The following is a 21413-nucleotide window of genomic DNA, read 5'->3' as shown; positions in this document are numbered from 1 at the left end:
AATATGAAATGAGGTGTTTTGTCCAAAAACACAATGTGCTACTTGGCCTGGGAATCGAACCCACAGTCACTACACAGGCCTTTACCGAAAAGTAGTCACCAAAATGAGCCGAATGTCCAGTCAGCCATGCCAAATCGCTGTCAGCACCCAAACTGCTGCACCCAGTTGCCTCATTCCGACACCTGCAGAGGGAGAAATCTAGAGGATTGGCCAGGGGAAGAAGGACTGGGTGTGGTGTGGTGATTAGTGTAAGTTGGAATAAAAACAAAAAAAGCAGAGAGGAACACATCCATGGTCACTGTTGCCTACTTAAATGTAATGAATCACTTCTTGACCTGTGGGCAATTCTTAACCAATGGCACTATTGTTTTCAAAACTCCCTCTTATCTGGTACTCAAATAGTCAACTTTCAAGCAACCAGGCCCCCAGAAAAAAAAAAAAAATAAAGGAAGGTATTGTTAAATAATCAAGAGATTTGTGCTAATTTGTGTTAATTAATGATCATTAATATATTTTTAAAAATGTTTCTATTGTATCTAAAATAAATTGTTTCTTCTCAATGAACAATAAAGTTTTTTTTATTTTACAGTATTTCCAAAACTTGTACTTTATTAGTTTAATAATGAGACTGATAGAATAAGTACTAGGTTTACAAAGAATAAGTCCTGGGGTCGGTTTGTTTGACTAAAGGTGGTGCCACAGTCAACTGACTGAAACAAAAGAATACACACACACATGCATGCACTCACATTCTTTTATTCTTTTACTTGTTTCAGTCATCTGACTGCGACCATGCTGGAGCACCACCTTTAGTTGAACAAATCGGCCCCAGGACTTGTTCTTTGTAAGCCAATGATGAACAACCTTAATCGATTTTTAAACCTTATTGGGTTCTCACCAGAGGCTTGTGCCATGTAAAAAGCACTCGGTCCACTCTGCAGGGTTGTTGGTGTTAGCAAGGGCATCCATCTGTAGAAAACTATGCCAAAACACACATTGAAGCCTGGTGCAGTCTTCTACCTAACCAGCTCCTGTTGAACTGTCCAGCCCAGCCCATGCCAGCATGGAAAGAGGATGTTAAATGACATTGATGATACATCTCTCTCTATATAAATGGCAGTTTGTCTGTCTGCGTGTCTGTGTGTCTGTTAGGTTGTACCCTCACCCTGACCACGGCTTTCAACCGATTCTGATGAAACTTGACACACACATAGCCCAATGTCATAATTCAAAACTAACGCAGCGAAAATTTTGAAAAGTTCCCCCAGTTCTGAAAAAAATCGATAAATTCGACATGGGGTCGAGAATCAGAAACACAAACCACAGACTGTCTAGGGGACGCAACTCGACCTTTTTAACTCTCAAAAAATAATTTACCGTCATTTTTTTGCTATTTTTTGGCTATAACTCTCTAAAAATGCTTTATAGTTATTTCCCTTACAAACCCGAGCAACGCCGGGCGATACTGCTAGTACATATATACACAGCAATCATTTGCCTGCTTTTTTTTTTTTGTGTATGTGTATGTAGATGTGTAATAAAATAAGTTCTTGTTGGTGAAGAAATTTTCACTACATTACTGTACATATTGGGTTGTCCGGGAAGTTCGTGCCGATTTTTAAAGGAAAGAAAAAGGTCCATTAATACTTGCCATTACGTTTTTAATTGACCAAATATGAACCATTTTGTTGCACAATGCGTCTCCATCTTTTCTTTAACTTGAAAATACCCTCTTCACAGAATTGAGGAGGTTTCATGGCAAAGAATTCATCAAGGTATCTTTTTACGTCATCCAAGGAATTAAAATTTTTACCATTAAGACTATTCTGCAGAGACCTGAATAAGTGGAAATCCGAAGGAGCAATATCTGGTGAATATGGAGGGTGGGGTAACACATCCCAGCCGAGCTGCAGCAATTTTTGTCTAGTTCCCAAAGCATCAAGTGCCGAAAATGAACTTTCTTATCTTCCATTTTAAAGGGTTACAGAATTAACACAGGTTATAGGAACATAAACCTTCTTCCACGAAAAGCTAGCTTAACCCTTTTTTTACTAACCTGGCCAAAATCAGCTCTGGCTCCGTGGTGAAATGTCTTGTTTACATAAGTTTTACATCAAAATCTTCCAAGCCTTAGTCACAATTTACGTTCCTAACACTAGCTTAATGAAAACTAAGTTATTTTACTAAATTTTTTTTTTATATTTAAAATAATTGAAAGAAACAGATCATCTCAAAATACTGTAACGAAAGGGTTAAAATTTGCTCTAAGTAGAGGTGTAGTCAAATCCTGTTTTATGGACTCAACCATTTTCTAAAATAAGTCAAAAGGTAAGCTACTATAAATCGGCATGAACTTTCCGGACAACCCAATACCTTGGTTATGTAATGAAAAAAAAAAAAAGAAACAAAGCCAAGCCAAACTGGCCTCTCATGGTATTTAACTTGGCTGAACATGGTACTGTATAGGAAAAAAAAAAAAGTGTTATATGACCTTGTGAGATATTCACTAATTATGTCATTTATTGTACTTTTTTTGGAGAAAAAAACATTCAGTGGGACATTTTCTAAAATGCAATTAAGTTGTGAATGGTGGCTTAATGAATGAGACTGTTCTAATTAGTCTTATCTTTTCTCGTTTGTTGAATGCAGTTGTTTGCTGTGTTATATTTGAAACACTTTAATGTTTAAATTTTTGCATTGTTTTTTTTTCCTTTTTTGTTTTGTATTTTTTAATTCAGCTATTAATTAAAACTGGTGCTTCTTGCGTTCCATATCTTTTACCGTTTACTTGTTTCAGTCATTTGACTGTAGACATGCTGGAGCACCACCTTTAGTCAAGCAAATCGACCCCAGAGCTTATTCTTTGTAAGCCTAGTACTTATTCTATCGGTCTCTTTTGCCAAACCACTAAGTTACGGGGATGTAAACAAAAAGCATCAGTTGTCAAGCGATGTTTGGGGTACTAACACAGACACATAAACATACACATACATACATACATATATATATATATGCGACAGGCTTCTTCCAGTTTCCATCAACCAAATCCACTCACAAGGCTTTGGTCGGCCCGAGGCTATAGTAGAAGACACTTGCCCAAGGTGCCATGCATTGGGATTGAACCTGGGACCATGTGGTTGGTAAGCAAGCTACTTAACAGACAGCTACTCCTGCACCTATGAACTTATATTTCTCTTCTTCCATATTAGTGAGGGTTATCTATCTATCTATCTATCTATCTATCTATCTATCTATCTATCTATCTATCTTCTCTACTCACTATTCCTGGGAAGAACTTGAGAGTAGGGTCCTTAGGTACCTCCTCCGTAGGGATCCTATCAAAAGCAACCATCATTACACATGCTAGTTGGATTCACAAACAGCGTCACCTTACTGGCACTTGTGCACGTGCTAGTAGGGTGCCAATCCGAGTGTGATCGTTGCCAGAGCAGTCAACTGGCTTCTGTACCCGTGGCACGTAAAAGGGCACCATTCGAGCGTGATCGTTACCAACGTCGCTTCACTGCCGCCTGTGGCATGTGTAAAAAGATTCTTGCGAGGTCGTTGCCAGTACCGCCTGACTGGCCCCTATGCCGGTGGCACGTAAAAAGCACCACTACACTCTTGGAGTGGTTGGCGTTAGGAAGGGCATCCAGCTGTAGAAACTCTGCCAAATCAAGATTGGAGCCTGGTGCAGCCATCTGGTTCGCCAGCCCTGTCAAAATCGTCCAACCCATGTTAGCATGGAAAGCGGACGTTAAACGATGATGATGTCCACTCGAGACTCTGCATATTATCCAATCCTTCTTGTTCTTGGCATACTCTTAGGTTTCCTGCTGATTCACTCTGATTGTTAAAGCCATTTTATGATTCTTTCTTGTGAGATTCTAACCAAATGTCCACAGAACGAAAGCTGCGACGTCTTTAAGACTGGCTCCACCTGGAGACACTCCCTGATCTTTGAGTTACACATCCTGTTGAATAACATTAATGCAAAGATTTAAGGTACTGAATTGGCAGAACCATTAGCATCATCATCATCACCGTTTAACATCCATTTTCCATGCTAGCATGAGTTGGACGGTTTGACCAGGGTCTGGGAAGCCAGGACGCTGCACCAGGCTCCAGTCTGATCTGGCAGTGTTTCTAGAGCTGGATGCCCTTCCTAATGCCAACCACTCCGTGAGTGTAGTCGGTGATTTTTACATGCCACCAGCACAGGGGCCAGGGGAGGCTAGCAAACGGCCACGATTGGTTGGTGCTTTTATGTGTCACCGACACAGACGCCAGTCAGGCGACGCTGGCATCTGTCATGTTCGGATGGTGCTTTTTACGTGTCACCGGCACAGGTATCTTGACTACAATTTCCATTTGATTTTTATTTTGATGTTGGTGTTAATGTACTTGATTCAATAGGTCTCCTCAAGAACAGTGGGTCACTCTACGATCTAAGGTTAGCACAACAGGCCGTCCTGCGAGCCACAAACTCACTTCATTTGTCGGGTCTTCAATAAAGTGAGTTCGTGATGCAAAATTCTTAGCAGCTTTACGTCTGTCTTTAAGTTCTGAGTTCAAATTCCACCGAGGTCAACTTTGAGTTTCATCCTTTCAGGGTCGAAGTAAGCACCAGTTGAAGAGGGGAAGGGCTTATCTCCAACCAAAATCGTTTCCTATATATCCACTATCTGTTTTACCCATCTTTTTTGTTTTTTGTACCAGAAGGTTTAAGAATGTTTTTATTTTTTATATATTTTTTAGCCATCCTTCATCATGCAGTTCAGCGGCAGAAATTATGTCCGTTTTGTTCTTCCATACTATGAAGTACGACATCAAGAATCCTCGAGGAGCTTCAAATGACAGATTTATCCTCTCAAAAGTAACTAAAAATTTACCTTTTTTTGTTGTATATTTTAAAATTTCAATTAATTACTTGATTTATCATAAGTTGGACAATTTGACCGAACACAGAATCATTTCTAATGCCTTGAAGCCTTGGTGTCAAAGGATCACAACAAACAGTTAGGTGCTGTGCTAGGAATGACCCCCTCTACCCCAGGCAAGTGTGGAAATGTGGTAGTAATGATGAAGTTAGTATTAAAAAATCCATGGTGATACCTTTAATATAAAGGATGGTACAATAATTAATTGTCAATGTATGGATAAAAAAAATAATTGAGCCCTTTTTAAAGCCTAGCCAGGCTCATGGGCCTGGTTTCCCAGTTTCTATGGCATATGTGTTCCCCAGCTGGACGGGACGCCAGTCCATCGCAGCGTTACTCATTTTTGCAATATGAGTGGACTGGAGTAACGTGAAATGAAGTGTTTTGCTCAAGAACACAACACGTTGCCTGGTCCAGGAATTGAAACCACAATCTTACGATCATGGTGCTGACACCCTAACAACTAAACCACGCGCCTCCACCAATGTACGGTTACCTCTGATTAATTATAAAATGTAACATTTAAACTGACAACATTGCAGAGGGTTTGCTACTATGCTATAAGACTCTTCTATTCAAACCAGTTGCTTACTCATCATCATCATCATGTCTGCTTTCCTTGCTGGCTTGAGTTGGATGGTTTGACAAGAGCTGCCATATCAGGAGCTACACCTGGTCCCATTGTTTGTTTTTGGCATGGTTTTTATTGTTGAATGCTCTTCCTAATGCCAACTACTTTACAGAGTGTACTGGATGCTATTTATGTGGTGTTATCCTGGGTGCTTTTACGTGGTATTAGCCTGGGTGCTTTTACGTGGTATTAGCCTGGGTGCTTTTACGTGGAATTAGCCTGGGTGCTTTTTATGTGGTGTTAGCCTGGGTGCTTTTTATGTGGTGTTAGCCTGGGTGCTTTTTATGTGGTGTTAGCCTGGGTGCTTTTACATGGTGTTAGCCTGGGGGGCCTTTTACGCAGTGTTAGCCTGGGTGCCTTTAAACTTGGTGCCAGCCAGGGTGCTTTTTATGTGGTGTCAAAGGATCACAACAAACAGTTAGGTGCTGTGCTAGGAATGACCCCCTCTACCCCAGGCAAGTGTGGAAATGTGGTAGTAATGATGAGGTTAGTATTGAAAAATCCATGGTGTTACCTTTAATATAAAGGATGGTACAATAATTAAATCTCGTGACAGACTGCTACTGAGTATATTTTTCTTCCATGATTTTTCTTAAAAGTGCAATGTTAATTAGTTCTCACGAGTCATTTTGTATTCACAGCTTAATGCTCCTGCTTTTTGTGTAAAACAATTTGGACAATTCGTTAATCCATGGCTCCTTGGTGTTCTTTGATACTAAAAACCACCCATTAAAATGCTCAATCATAGATTTAGAGAAGCATCTTCCATTAAGATGTTCCAAAATAGCAACTGAATTGTTGAGAGAAGTTGGATTAGCTTCTATGAGTTTCTCTTTCACTCTTTTACTTGTTTCAGTCATTTGACTTGCGGCCATGTTGGAGCACCGCCTTTAGTCGAGCAAATCAACCCCAGAACTTATTCTTTGTAAGCCTAGTACTTATTCTATCGGTCTCTTTTGCCGAACTGCTAAGTTATGGGGACATAAACACACTACCATCAGTTGTCAAGCGATGTTGGGGGAGACAAACATATACACACACATATATATTCATATATATATATATATATATATATATATATATATATATATATATATATATATATACAATGGGCTTCTTTCAGTTTCCGTCTACCACATCCACTCACAAGGATTTGGTCGGCCCGAGGCTATAGTAGAAGACACTTGCCCAAGGTGCCACTCAGTGGGAATGAACCCGGATCCATGTGGTTGGTAAGCAAGCTATTTACCACACAGCCACTCCTGCGCCTATATCATCATCATCATTTAACATCTGTTTTCCATGCTAGCATAGGTTGGATGGTTCGACCGGGTCTTGGAAACCAGGAGGCTGCACCAGGCTCCAGTCTACTCTGGCAATGTTTCTACAGCTGGATGCCCTTCCTAAATTATATAAATTTATATAATTTTTTTATTTTCAAAATTGAAACACAAGACAGTGCATCATATTAGAAATAAGAACCATGAAATTGTTGAAGATGTAATGGATTTTTAAAGAATTATTTCTCCTCTTATACTCAAGTGAGACTTGAGCTACTACAAAAAAAGAGGAGCATCTATTGGTTATGATGCAAAGGGCTATGGAAAGATTTATGATAGGAATATCCGTATGAGGACATATCCAAAATGAGGTACTTTGAGAAGGGAATGGAGTGAACATAATTGTAGAATACCAGAAGCACAAATTCTACTGGGCTGGACATTTTGCAAGGTTCACAGACAAGTGGACCCATGTAGTTACCGAGTTGTGTCCAAGAGACTGGAACAGGTTATTTAGAAAGCTTCCAATGATGGGAAGATTTAATTAGATGATTTAGTCCAAGATGGGGCAAAAAAAGGGTGCAAGCAAGAAAAAGCTGGAAGTCCATTGTGACCAGCATTGTATAACAACAGCTGATAGTCTGGTCAGTACAGGTGATACAGGTGATTTCTACTCAATACCATAAATCCTCGAGTATAGTCCTCCCTTCAGTATAATATGCAGGGAATTTTTAGGGGGCTGTACCTCTGAAAAATCTAAACCTTGTGTATAATAGGCACCCCTTCTCTAACTTGAGTCAAGGAGGTCTATAACGTCCTTGGTTTGTAAAAATGTATATGGTAATGTCCTTTATTACTATTGTATATATAACATAATGCAAACGTGTAACTTTTTTGTGCATTTTGTTAGCAGAAAATAAAGAAATAACAGTAATAACGTTTAATAAATGTTGCTTACTGCAAGTTACGGATGATTCTTTTATGACATCATTGCTTACAGGCATAGCTTAAGGTATTTTCACGCCCACATCACAAAATGCGTCTGAATAAACATTGCCGGACAGCAAATAGAAACTCGGACATTGCTTAGAAAATATTTTTCATTTTTAACCTCGTATATAGTACGCACTAGGGATTTTAACCTTTAAATTTTGGGGAAAAAAATGTGGATTATACTCGAGGATTTACAGTCATACATGTAGGTAAAAAGATAGTTAGAAATTTAGACATTAACCTATCGTACTTTATTTTACTGCTCTGAAGTTTTCTTAATCCTTCACTTGTACAAGAGTGTAACCCATTTGAGAGTGGTGGCCATGGTGCAGTAAATACAATGTTACCATTACTAGCTGTTTGCTTTCGTTCAGTAATTATTTAAACAGTTTTTTTTTCTCTCTTAAATTTTCCCTTTTATGACTTTCACTTTGGGTTTATTTCAATTTATAATTAAAATAACGTTTAAATGAAACAAAAAAAAAAAACAAAAACATAGCCGTTGATGGATAATCATTGCTTGTATTGAGTGTGCTTATAAAATTATTTTCAGGGTCATGCTGCTCCCATTTTGTATGCTGCTTGGGCAGAGGCTGGACTTTTCCCCACTGAAGACTTGTTGAATTTGCGTAAAATTACAAGTGATCTGGAAGGTCATCCCACACCGGTAAGTTAACTTTTTTCCTTTTTTGCTTCATAAACTCTTTATAGAACAATAATCTTGATATGAAAGTTAATGTACAGTTTAATAGTGTATATAATTGAGAGACAAGAGATGGTATAAAAGAAAAATGTGAACAGAAAGTTGGTTGTGATTTTGGAGAGATTAGATTAGAGGGACAATCAAAAATAGTTTTGATAGTATGTTGTCAGCTTAACCCTTTCATTACTGTATTTATTTTGAGATGTTCTGTGTTTCTTTCAATTATTTTAAAGAATTTGAAGAATTAAGTAAAATAACTTAGTTATCATTAAGTTAGAGTTAAGAATATAAATTGGGACTAAGGTTTGGTGGAAGAAATTAATTCAAAACTTATGAAAACAAGACATTTGTACTACAGAGCCAGAGCCGGTTTTAGTCAGGTTGGTAACGAAAGGGTTAATGTGACAGTCCCAGGAAAGGGGAAGAATGCTATTGTTATTTAGCCTTAGGAATCACCGTTTCCTGTTGGCCTTGACACATTTCCTGTGTCCTTATGTTTTCAAAGGGGAGATAAGCACCTCCACCCAGCAAAGCCAGCAACCAGAGACTAGTTTCAGAGTCATTGCTCATCATCAGTCTGAAATTTGTGATGCAAAAATTATTTGCTTCTACCAGAAGGAATATTGGTTTCTAATTTTGGCACAAAGCCAGCAGTTTTCGGTGAGTGGGGTAAATCAAATTACATCAACCCCAGTGTTCTTCTAGTAGTTATTTCATCAACCCCAAACGGATGAAAGGCAAAGTCGACTTCGGTGGAATTTGAACTCAGAACATAATCTGCATACGAAATACTGCTAAGTGTTTTGCCTGGTGTGCTAACGATTCTGCCAGTTTGCTGCCTTAAACAGAAGGAAGATTTACTTCATTACCTACAGGGGCCTAAACACAGAGGGGACAAACAAGGACAGACAAAGAGATTAAGTTGATTACATCGACCCCAGTGCTCAACTTGTACTTATTTAATTGACCCCAAAAGGATGAAAGGCAAAGTCGACCTTGGCAGAATTTGAACTCAGAACGTAACGGGCAGACGAAATACCGCTAAGTATTTCACCCAGTGTGTTAATGATTCTACCAGCTCGCTGTCCTAAGCAGAAAGAATATTGTTTAACAAAAACTCGGTTGTATGGATTTTAAGAATTGTTCCGTTTTATCTGTTGCAGCGTCTGAATTTCATTGATGTTGGAACTGGCTCTCTTGGACAGGGTTTGAGTATTGCTGCTGGAATGGCATACACTGGCAAATATTTTGACAAGGCTGAGTAAGTATGGCATTTCACTTTTTATACAGCAGTCTTTATTTAACCTCATTTTTTTTACTGTTCAAAACTTTGTTCTCTTCATAGTTTTAGCCTTACCCCATGTATATCTCACCCTAGGTTTTTCATTAAAATCTCTCTCTATATAAACAGCAGTTTGTCTGTCTGTGTGTCTGTCAGGTTGTACCCTCACCCTGAGCACGGCTTTCAACCGATTCTGATGAAACTTGACACACACATAGCCCAATGTCATAATTCAAAACTAACGCAGCGAAAATTTTGAAAAGTTCCCCCAGTTCTGAAAAAATCGATAAATTCGACATGGGGTCGAGAATTTAAGCTTTTCATATGCAACACATTTTCTGGGCTGTACGTGGGCTGTTCACGCGTTGGGAGGCACAATGATGTTTTCATGTTTTCGCCCAAAGGGACAGCTAGGAACATCGTATACACAGAAGTATTTGAGTGAAGAGAAGACATTGCAACCTACACATGCGCCTTCGTTCCCTAGAGGGAAAGGACTAGATTGGGATTAGCCGTTGCCTACTAGGGGCTCTTACATACCCGGGCAACGCTGCTAGTCAGCTATAAAACAGTGCGGCTTATACACGAGTAAATACGGTATATTCTTATATTAGCTTCAGTTACGGAACAGTGAGCAGTTCAGTTGATAATCCACCGCTTTCTGCTATACGTGATAATTATTTTATTGACGTTTGAAGGACAGTCGACATAAGCTTAAAGGGAAGTAACAAGGAGCAAAGAGACATAATTTACTCAAAGTATATATATATATATATATATATATATATAGTTTTTTTTTTATTATGTCTGGGGAGAGTCATTCTCTTTTAGTGCCTTATTACTTAACACACACACTGGTTCAATTTCCACTCATTTACTTTTTCTAAAATTTCCCTTGTGTCTTGCAGCCTCTTCAATAGTTTGCAAGAAGCAACGAAAATTTTAGAAAAATAAATAAGTAAATGAGTGGAAATCGAACGTGTGTGTGTGTGTGTATATCAAATCGTCCAACCCATGCTAGCATGGAAAGCGGACGTTAAATGATGATGATTATGTCTATAGTTTTTTATATTTCTGAATAATCTTCAATTTTCATTCTATGTAAAATATTATTAAATGCATTGAGTATATTATGAAATTTTGTCTATTTGTAGTTATCGTGTCTACTGTTTGATTGGAGATGGTGAAAGTGCAGAAGGTTCTATTTGGGAAGCCATGGCATTTGCTAGCTACTACAAGCTGGATAACTTAGTTGCCATTCTGGATGTCAACCGATTGGGCCAGAGTGATCCTACACCATTGCAGCATGATGTGGAAGTCTATAAAAAACGATGTGAAGCATTTGGGTATGTATAAAATTTCCTAAAATTTCTGACCTTGTGCCTAGAATAGAAAATAATATTGCTCTTTCTGAAGGCAGTGAGCTGGCAGAAATGTTAGCGCGCTGGACGAAATGCTTCCCTGAGGGAAGGCCTTTCTCTCCCAGTTCTTGTTGGTTTTGAATTGTCATTGAAGCTGCAGTAACTTTGCTGTTTTTTTTTTCTTGGTAGGGCTCATGGCCCTATGCAAACCCATTTTTATCACTGAAAGAGGCTACCCATATGAGCCTGGCTTTAGCAGAATTCTGGTTTACGCACCCTATATAACCCATCATAACCTTTTCACTTCAGGAATTTTCAGAAAATTTTTGCATGTTTGTATTCTACATGTAGGAATTCATTGGACTAGGAAAATAAGAAAAAAATGTTTTTGAAAAATTTTTGAAATCTAAAAACAAATATTGTTTTTTTTACTCCATTTAGAATATTGACAGTATGAATTTTTGGCTTAACCCTTTAGTGTTCAGATTACTCTGTTAAATTTAATATTTTTTTACTCAAATTGTTTTTAATTAATCCTGCATTAGCTTATAGCTTTTGAGGTTTTAGTAATGTGATCGTTTATTTTTAGAATGTCAGTGTAGATTAGATGTGAGTGGCCAGTTTGAATATAAAACATATAGAATATTTGGGCCGGATATGGCCGGTTTAAACAGCAGTAGACCATTAAGTGTGTTAATGAGGAGAAAGATATTGAAAATCATCATTACATCAGAGGGACAAACAAACAAGGTGGTTTTGAGATGTGCTAAAAATAACAGCCTTTCGGGATTGATAAATTAAGTACCAGTTGCGTACTGGGGTCGATGTAATCGACTGGTACCCTCTCCCAAAATTTTGGGCCTTGTGCCTAGAGTAGAAAAGATTCTACAATGCTTCAAGCAAACTCTTCTCTGTTTTTCCTTGCACCACTTTGTATATGTTGTATATAAATAAAAAAAAATGTGCTCTTTTAAATCCTAGCTAGGCTCATGGGCCCCGGTTTCCTGGTTTCTGTGGCATATGTGTTCCCCAGCTGGATGGGACGCCAGTTCATCGCAGCGTTACTCATTTTTGCCAGCTGAGTGGACTGGAGCAATGTGAAATGAAGTGTTTTGCTCAAGAACACAGCGCGTCGCCCGGTCCAGGAATCGAAACCACAATCTTACGATCATGATGCTGACACCCTAACCACTAAGCCACATGCTTCCACATATGTTGTATATACCTAAATAATTTTATTCTTCATTACCAACATAATAAATATTAATATTTTTCAGCTGGAATACTTGCATCACTGATGGCCATGATGTTGATTCCTTGTGCAAAGTTTTCCACCAAGCTTCATTAGTTGAGGGTAAACCAACTTGCATAGTTGCTAAGACGTTTAAAGGCAAAAACATTCCTGGTAAGTTGTACTTCATAAACAGATTGGCTGATATTACTAATGACATTAAGGTGGCGAGCTGGCAGAACCGTTAGCACGCTGAACAAAAGGCTACGTTCTGGGTTCAAATTCCTGCGAGGTCGACTTTTCCTTTCATCTTTTCGGGGTCGATAAATTAAGTTCCAGTGAATCACTAGGGGTCGATGTAATTGACTAGCCCCCCCACCCCCAAATTTCAGGCCCTGTGCCTGTAGTAGAAAGGATTTACGGATTGTAAGGTGGTAAGCTGGCAGAATCATTAGTATGGTGGTATTTCACTCATCGCTACGTTCTGAGTTCAAATTCCTGCTAAGTCGACTTTGCCTTTTAACCTTTCAGGATCAATAAATTAAGTTCCAGTGAATCACTGGTCCCCTCTCCTCGACTAGTCCCCTCTCCTCAAATTTTAGGCCTTTAAGAAGAGAAGTGAGAGTCTTGAAGATAACTTGATTCACTGGAACTTAATTTATCGACCCTGGATGTCTTGAAACCGCCACCACTGAGAAAAACATTGATCCTATTCACCACTTAGTGATGGATGGCAAGCAATTGTCAATAAATAAAATAACCAAAGCTGTTGGCATATCACATGAGAGTCAAGAATATTCTGCACAATGAACTTGGCATGACAAACGTTTCTGTTTGGCGGGTGCCATGTCTTCTGATATAGGCGCAGGGGTGACTGTGTGGTAAGTAGCTTGCTTACCAGCCACTTCGTTCCAGGTTCATTCCCACTGCGTGTCTTCTACTATAGCCTCAGGCCGACCAAAGCCTTGTGAGTGAATTTGGTAGACGGACACTGAAAGAAGCCCATCGGATACATGTGTGTGTGTGTGTGTGTGTGTATATGTTTGTGTGTCTGTGTTTGTTCCCCTAACATCACTTGACAACCGATGGTGGTGTATTTACTTCGCTGTAACTTAGCGGTTTGGCAAAAGTGACCGAAAGAATAAGTCCTGGGGTTGATTTGCTCGACTAAAGGTGGTGCTCCAGCACGGCCGAAATCAAATGACTGAAACAAGTAAAAGAGTAAAGAGTAAAAGTGCACCGGGTTAACCTTGTGTGAGGCAGTTCCAGTTGGTTTCTTCGAATGCTTCCTAAGCCAACGTCACTCTGAGACAGAGACACTCCATGCTTTTTATGTACCAGTGTTCTCTGTGTATTATTTTAACTTCATCCCACAGGGGGAGGTAGTCTCTATTTTTCCATACATGATCAGCTATACCCAATTTATCAATATCTCCTTGTGTCACAGCTTCTTCAAATGTAAATAATTCCTCGTCTCTTAAATATAGAACTGACATCGACCACACTGAAATGGTGCTTTTTACATGCCACCGGCAGGGGAGCCAATCAGGTGGCACTGGCAATGACCACACTCGAATGGTGTTTTTTATATGCCACCGGCATGAGAGCTAGTTAGGTGGCACTGGTAATGACTACGCCCGAATGGTGCTTTCTATGTGCTACCTGCATGGAAGCTAGTCAGAGGCGACACTGGTAGTGACCATGCTCGAATGGTGCTTTTTATGTGCCACCAGCATGGGAGCCTGTTAGTTGGCACTGGTGACGACCACGCTTGAATGGTGCACTTTACGTGCTACCAGCTTGGAGCCAGTCCAGTGGAACTTTTTCATGTGGCTTTTCATTCTGAGTTCAAATTCTGCTGAGGTCAGCTTTTTCTTTCATCCTTTCAGAGTCACCTTCCCTAAAATTTCAGACCTTGTGCCTATAGTAGAATTATTAAAGTGAAACAAAACCAGTGTGTTTATTATTGGTACAATGACCCTCCCAAGATACAGCAAAAGCAGCCATTTTTTATCTCTATATATATAAACGGCAAAATGTTTGTGTGTGTATCTTTTATACAAGTCCACAATTTTTCAGTTAGAGGGCTCGTACTTTCTATGGCCATTCAAAACCATCCAAGGGTGGTCGTGCACATCTTTACATTTCCCCAGTCACCCTGCAAAGCCATTAAAAAATCAATAGAAGTGACTTTTTTGTGAATTTTCTAACCAAAAGCCAGTCAAAATGCCTGAAACCTCATACGCCAATTGAATGCCAGCTAGCTGTATGTGATTGGTTGGAGATTTGGACAGTATTTGCGTGTATGTGCGCACGCACGCAGCTGTATATGGATGCACTAGTACTATGACCCGGCGTTACCGGGACTAGTGCTAGTTTTTTTTTAAAATTGCATTTGGATTAACACAGACAATCCTCATCTCTTGATCAATCCGTGAGCCTAATGTTTCCATTTTAATTTATTATTTTCTTAAATAGGTGTTGAGGATCTGGAGAATTGGCACGGTAAACCATTGACTAAGATTAGCGATGGTATTTTAACACATTTGAAGAATTTGCTGAACAATCCTGGGCCTCATCAGCTGACTATAAAGTCTCCGGAGAAAACCATTCCTGAGACTGACTTGTCTGAAGTCAAACTGTCTGAACTTCCAGCATATGAATTAGGCCAACAAGTAAGACCATTGAATTTATTTAATTTTGGTTTTTCATAGTTGATATCAATTTTTTTTATTCATTTAGAAAAGTTAGTGCTTAATGGAAACGTCCACCCCTTCATCATCATCATCATCGTTTCTAGCACGGGGTTGGACGATTTGACTGAGGGCTGGCAAACCAGATGGCTGCACCAGGCTCCAATCTCGATCTGGCAGAGTTTCTACAGTTGGATGCCCTTCCTAACACCAACAACTCCGAGAGTGTAGTGGGTGCTTTTACGTGCCACCGGCATGGGGCCAGTCAGGCGGTACTGGCAACGACCTCGCTTGAATCCTTTACACATGTCACTGGCACAGGTGCCAGTAAGGCGATGCTGGTAATGATCACGCTTGAATGGTGTCTTTTACATGCCACCGGCATGGAGGCCAGATAGCCGCTCTGGCAACGATCACGCTCGGATGGTGCTCTTAATACCCTACTAGCACGGGGCTCGAGTGCCAGTAATGCAACGCTGGTAAAGATCACGCTCGAATAGTGCCTTTTAAGTGCCACTGGCACCTAATGCCAACCATTCTGAGTGTAGTGGGTGCTTTTTATGTACCACCAGCACAGGAGCCAGAGGAGGTTGGTAACGGCCACGATTGGTTGGTGCTTTTTATGTGCCACCGGCACAGGAGCCAGAGGAGGCTGGCAATGGCCACAATTGGTTGGTGCTTTTTATATTCCACTGGCACAGGAGCCAGAGGAGGCTGGCAACGGCCACGATTGGTTGGTGGTTTTTATGTGCCACTGGCACAGGAGCCAGAGGAGGCTGGCAATGGCCATGATTGGTTGGTGGTTTTTATGTGCCACCAGCACAGAAGCCAGTCGGGGCTTGTGATTGACCAATGATGGAAGCTCTTTTTGAAAATTTTTGTGCAATGCTTCACTGAGTGAAAATTTCCTGAGTGAAACTAGCCAATCATCATTAACATTTCTGGACACTTAAAGCTTTGTTTCCATAGACAGAATGAATATTTCTTGCTACTTCTATTGTGGAAAGCGGATGTTAAACGATGAGGATGTTGATGTGTGTCTGTGAAGTGCTGAGCCACTTGCACTTTCATTTCTCAAGCAGGTTGTTCCTTTGATCGAATCAACTGGGACCCTTATCATTGTAACCAGTAAAGCCCCAGTTTTCAAGTAACCATTCATATACCAAGTTTATAACGTTGAAATACCTCATTCAGTTTCTTGACCTGTTTGCTTTATCTTTTCATCTAGGTTGCCACCCGAGCAGCTTATGGTACAGCTCTGGTGAAGATAGGCAAAAGCTGCAAATATGTGGTGGCCATGGATGGAGACACAAAGAACTCAACTTTCTCCCAAACTTTCATGGTAAATATTCAAACAAAAATAAAGCATGTTCTTTTATTCTTTTACTTGTTTCAGTCATTTGACTGTGGCCATGCTGGAGCATCGCCTTTAGTCGACCCCAGGACTTATTCTTTGTAAGCCTAGTACTTACATGATCGGTCACTTTTGCTAAACTGCTAAGTTACGGGGACGTAAACATCAGTTGTCAAGCGATGTTGTGGGAACAGACACACAAACATACACACTCACTCTCACACACACACACACACACACATACATATACATATATACGACAGGCTTCTTTCAGTTTCCGTCTACCAAATCCACACGCTAGGCTTTGGTCGGCTCGAGGTTATAGTAGAAGACACTTGCCCAAGGTGCCACGCAGTGGGACTGAACCCGGACCCTTGTAGTTGGTAAGCAAGCTCCTTACCACACAGCCACTCCTGTGCCTAGCTACTTATGTATTTACATATTTTCAAGGTGCCTTGATCCTTTATTGTAAAGTAGCAGTCGATTAACTACTTCAAAATATATTTAGGGGTGATGCATAAATTGTATCTATCCTGTTATCTGTACAATGTTTTATTGGGTTTTTAGGTTCAACGTTTAATGTTCAGATTACTTTATGTGAAGGGTGCATGGCTCAGTGGAAGTGCCAGGCTCACAGTCATGAGGTAGCGAGTTCGGTTCCTTCACCAGGCTGTATGTTGTGTTCTTGAGCAAGACACTTTATTTTCACGTTGCTCCAGTTGACTCTAGCTATTGAAATATGTTGTGATTCACTTGTACCATGCTGTATCGGCCCCTTCGCCTTTCCCTTGGATAACGTTGATGGCATGTTTTTCTTTTTTTATTTGCAGAAAGCCTTCCCTGGTAGGTTTATTGAGTGCTACATTGCTGAACAGAATCTTGTGGGTGTTGGCATTGGATGTGCCTGTCGTGATCGTACAATTCCTTTCATCAGCACATTCGCTTGCTTCCTTTCAAGAGCTTTTGACCAAATCCGAATGGGAGCAATCTCTCAGACTAATGCTAATTTCTGTGGTTCCCATGCTGGCATATCTATTGGTAAGTTTCTATGTTTATTTCACTGACTAGATTCCTTTATCTGACTAATTTCATTTTATTACTTTCAGCGACTGTGTTGATAGGGGTATCTCATCATAACCGCATTGGTTGGGGCTCTTTCTTCCACTTTGAGGCACCTTGGGCAAGTGTTTTCTTTTATACTCACATGAGTGGAATTGGTAAATGGAAACTGGAAGAAGCCCATAATGCGTGTAAGACTGTTTGTATCCTTACTGGTTGTAAATGAGCATCACCATCATACAAGCAGTGTTCATTTTCAGTCTTCCTAGAAAAGCATGTTTGTCCATAGGCGCAGGAGTGGCTGTGTGGTAAGTAGCTTGCTTACCAACCACATGGTTCCAGGTTCAGTCCCACTGCATGGCACCTTGTGCAAGTATCTTCTACTATAGCCTCGGGCTGACCAAAGCCTCGTGAGTGGATTTGGTAGATGGAAACTGAAAGAAGCCCGTCGTGTATGTGTGTGTGTTTGTGTATGTGTTACCCCAACATCGCTTGATGCTGATGTGTTTATGTCCCCGTCACTTAGCGGTTCGACATGAGAGACCGATAGAATAAATACTAGGCTCACAAAGAATAAGTCCTGGGATTGATTTGCTCGACTAAAGGCTGTGCTCCAGCATGGCCGCAGTCAAATGACTGAAACAAATAAAAGAACAAAAGAATAGAGAAGTATTTATGTCCAAAATAGGATAATTTGGACAATGTACAAAGCAATAGAGAAGATCGTTGTCTTTGAGATGTTGATCTTTCACAGATTGGTCAGAATAAACTGGAATAATAGGGAGATACATTGATGTTATTAATTTATTATTTATCAATGTTTGTAGTGATTTGGGTTTCTTTTATACATTTGAATATTTTATTGAATACTCCAGTTTTTGTTGGATTTGTCATCATTTAATGGCCATTTTTCCATGCTGGCATTAGTTGGACGGTTTGACAAGAGCTGGAGAGTTGCACCAGGCTCCAGTTGTCTGCTTTGGCATGTCTTTTCTGTTGCCAGCCATTATGCAGAGTGTAGTGTTTTTTACATGGCACGAGCATGGCGCCTTTTACGTGGTGCCAATATTCATTTGAAAACTGATGGGGACATCATTGTTTAACGTCTGCTTTCCATGCTAGCATGGGTTGGACGATTTTGACTGAGGGCTGGCGAACCAGATGGCTGTACCAGGCTCCAATCTTGATCTGGCAGTGTTTCTACAGCTGGAAGCCCTTCCTAATGTCAACCACTCCGAGAGTGTAGTGGGTGCTTTTTACGTGTCATCGGCATGGGGGCCAGTCAGGCGGTACTGGCAACGACCTTACTCGAATCTTTTTACACATGCCACCAGCACAGGTGCCAGTAAGGCGATGTTGGTAACGATCACGCTTGAATGGTGCCCTTTTACGTGCCACTGGCACGGAAGCCAGTTGGCTGCTCTGGCAACGATCACGCTCTGATGTGCTCTTGGCACCCTACTAGCACAGGCACAAGTGCCAGTAAGGCAACGCTGGTAACGATCACACTCGAATGGTGCCTTTTAAGTTCCACTGGCACAGAAGCCAGTTAGCCGCTCTGTCATTGATCACGCTCGAATGGTGCTCTTTGCACCCTGCTAGCACGGCGCCAATCATCAATTTTGATTTTGATTTCACTTGCCTCAACAGGTCTTCGCAAGCAGAGTTTTTGTGTCCAAAGAAGAAAAAAATACGCATAAGTGGGCTGGTTACGCCCCTGGCATAGGCCATGACATAATAGTTTCATTTGGCTTGCAGATCTTCTCATGCTCGGCATATTTCCAAAGGTCTCGGTCACTAGTCATTACCTTGGTGAGGCCTAAAGTTCGAAGTTCGTGTTTCACCACTTCATCCCAGGTCTTCCTGGGTCTGTAAACCAATCGACTAAGATTTAGTTCACAAGATTTAATATAAATGCTTTAATTTCATTTCCTTTTTCACTCTTCTGAACAGGTGAAGATGGTCCATCACAGATGGCACTTGAAGATATTGCCATGTTTCGTAGTATTCCTGGTTCCACTGTCTTTTATCCCAGTGATGCTGTCTCTTGTGAACGTGCCATAGAATTGGCTGCAGCAACAAAAGGAATTTGCTTTATTAGAACCAGCCGACCAAGTGTTCCTGTCATCTATAAAAACGATGAACCGTTTCAGGTTGGACAAGCCAAGGTCAGTGCCATTTAAAATCTAAATTGAGATTCTCTCCACTTCCAAATTATAAATATGTTGTATCTCTCAAGGGACATCAAGCCATTAACCCTTTCGTTACTATATTTCTGACCAAAATACACCCCTTATGTGTTTCAATTAATTTCTAACGTAATCATAAATTTAGTCTGGTTTCATTAAACAACTATAACTTTTTTATTTATCAATATATTAACATGAATTTTGGAAGATAATTTAATGAAATGTTCTCAACCAATTCTATACTATAATTTTTGTCACAAAGTGACTCTAATTGCAGGTAGATACAGGTAAATTCAACAAAATATAAAATTATTAAAATTTTGTTCAATCATCGCTATAGAAACTGGGTTATTAGCTAATATTCAATTGGGTATACAACAAAATTTTACTATAGAATTTGTTATTCTGGGTAACTTTCTGATACCCATAATAATATTTATGGCAAAATAAGCCTTAATTTCATTTAAGGTTGTAGGAAACCACAAAGTATCCTTTCTTTCGTTTTGTTTACATTTAGCGTAACGGTTGGTAACCGCCGTAATGATTTCAAATAGGCTCATTCGAAAAAGTAAAAAGAAATAATCTAAGGCTTTACTCTTCTGGGAAAGTCTGTGGCTTGGTCCAGTTTCTTCAGAAAAATCACCGAAAGAAACAGTTTTTAAATTTTCACTCTATTTGGGTGCCAATTCATTTTCTTTATTGCTGTCGGAGCTCTCGGATTCACTGTTTTCACTTTTGGAAAATGAAACATCAGATTCATTATCAAATACCACGTGCTTTTTTTTTTCAGTCATAGAGTTAGATTTATGAAGGTCTTCAGTAGAAAATCCTTCGAATTCTGACTCGCTGCTTGATATAATGAAATTCGTATCCATTTTTTGTCAGAATTACAAATTTTGAAAACACAATAGGAACAAATTTCGGAAAAAAATCTCCCAAAATTCACGGAATTAAAATTACACTTCGATTTTTGTACAAAACTGTAGTTGAACTGTTTACGAAGTATAATATGTGTTTTCACGAATGTACTAAAGAGATTTGCTCTGATATTCTCATTTAAATATGAATAGGTAAATTCGGGCGGCTTTGGGTGGTTTGGTCACATTAACCAAAATTTTTTTCGGGCGGTTTTGGGCGGTTTGGTATTGAAAGGGTTAATGAACATGATGTTACCAACGTCGCCTTACTGGCACCTGTGCCAGTGGCATGTGTAAAAAGATTCGAGCAAGGTCATTGCCAGTACCTGGCTGGCCCCTGTGCTGGTGGCACGTAAAAAGCACCCACTACACTCTCAGAGTGGTTGGTGTTAGGAAGTGCATCCGGCTGTAGAAACTCTGCCAGATCAAGATTGGAGCCTGGTGCGGCCGTCAGGTTCACAAGCCCTCAGTGAAAATCGTCCAACCCATGCTAGCATGGAAAGCGGACATAAAACGATGATGACGATGATGTTTTGACTTGTATTATTTATCAATTGGTTAACCATTTAACCAATCAACTAATTATTCTTCCATTGCCATTTGTGACTTCATCCATGACATACCTTCTCTATTCCAGGCCTTCTTCAAGGCTGCTTTTGTTATTAGTATAATGACACTCACGAAGTGGTTGGCGTTAGGAAGGGCATCCAGCTGTAGAAACTCTGCCAGATCAAGATTGGGGCCTGGTGCAGCCATCTGGTTCGCCAGCCCTCAGTCAAA

General features: G+C 40.1%; 1 protein-coding gene across 1 annotated transcript in view; it reads left to right on the top strand.

Moving 5' to 3' along the window:
• The window catches only part of LOC115210747 (transketolase), a 54900-nt gene that overhangs the window by 20905 nt on the left and 12582 nt on the right, over nt 1-21413 (top strand). Inside the window, exons 2-10 of the mRNA XM_029779460.2 lie at nt 4759-4876; nt 8398-8511; nt 9711-9808; nt 10984-11175; nt 12468-12595; nt 14900-15096; nt 16343-16456; nt 17299-17506; nt 19481-19695. Of these exons, the coding sequence (XP_029635320.1) occupies nt 4759-4876; nt 8398-8511; nt 9711-9808; nt 10984-11175; nt 12468-12595; nt 14900-15096; nt 16343-16456; nt 17299-17506; nt 19481-19695 (1384 nt within the window). The remainder of the gene's footprint in view (nt 1-4758; nt 4877-8397; nt 8512-9710; nt 9809-10983; nt 11176-12467; nt 12596-14899; nt 15097-16342; nt 16457-17298; nt 17507-19480; nt 19696-21413) is intronic.

This window comes from Octopus sinensis, linkage group LG4, assembly GCF_006345805.1.
Source record: "Octopus sinensis linkage group LG4, ASM634580v1, whole genome shotgun sequence".
Taxonomy (NCBI): Eukaryota; Metazoa; Mollusca; class Cephalopoda; order Octopoda; family Octopodidae; genus Octopus; species Octopus sinensis.
Note: the sequence above shows the minus strand (reverse complement) of the source record. Positions and strands in the feature narration are given on the sequence as shown.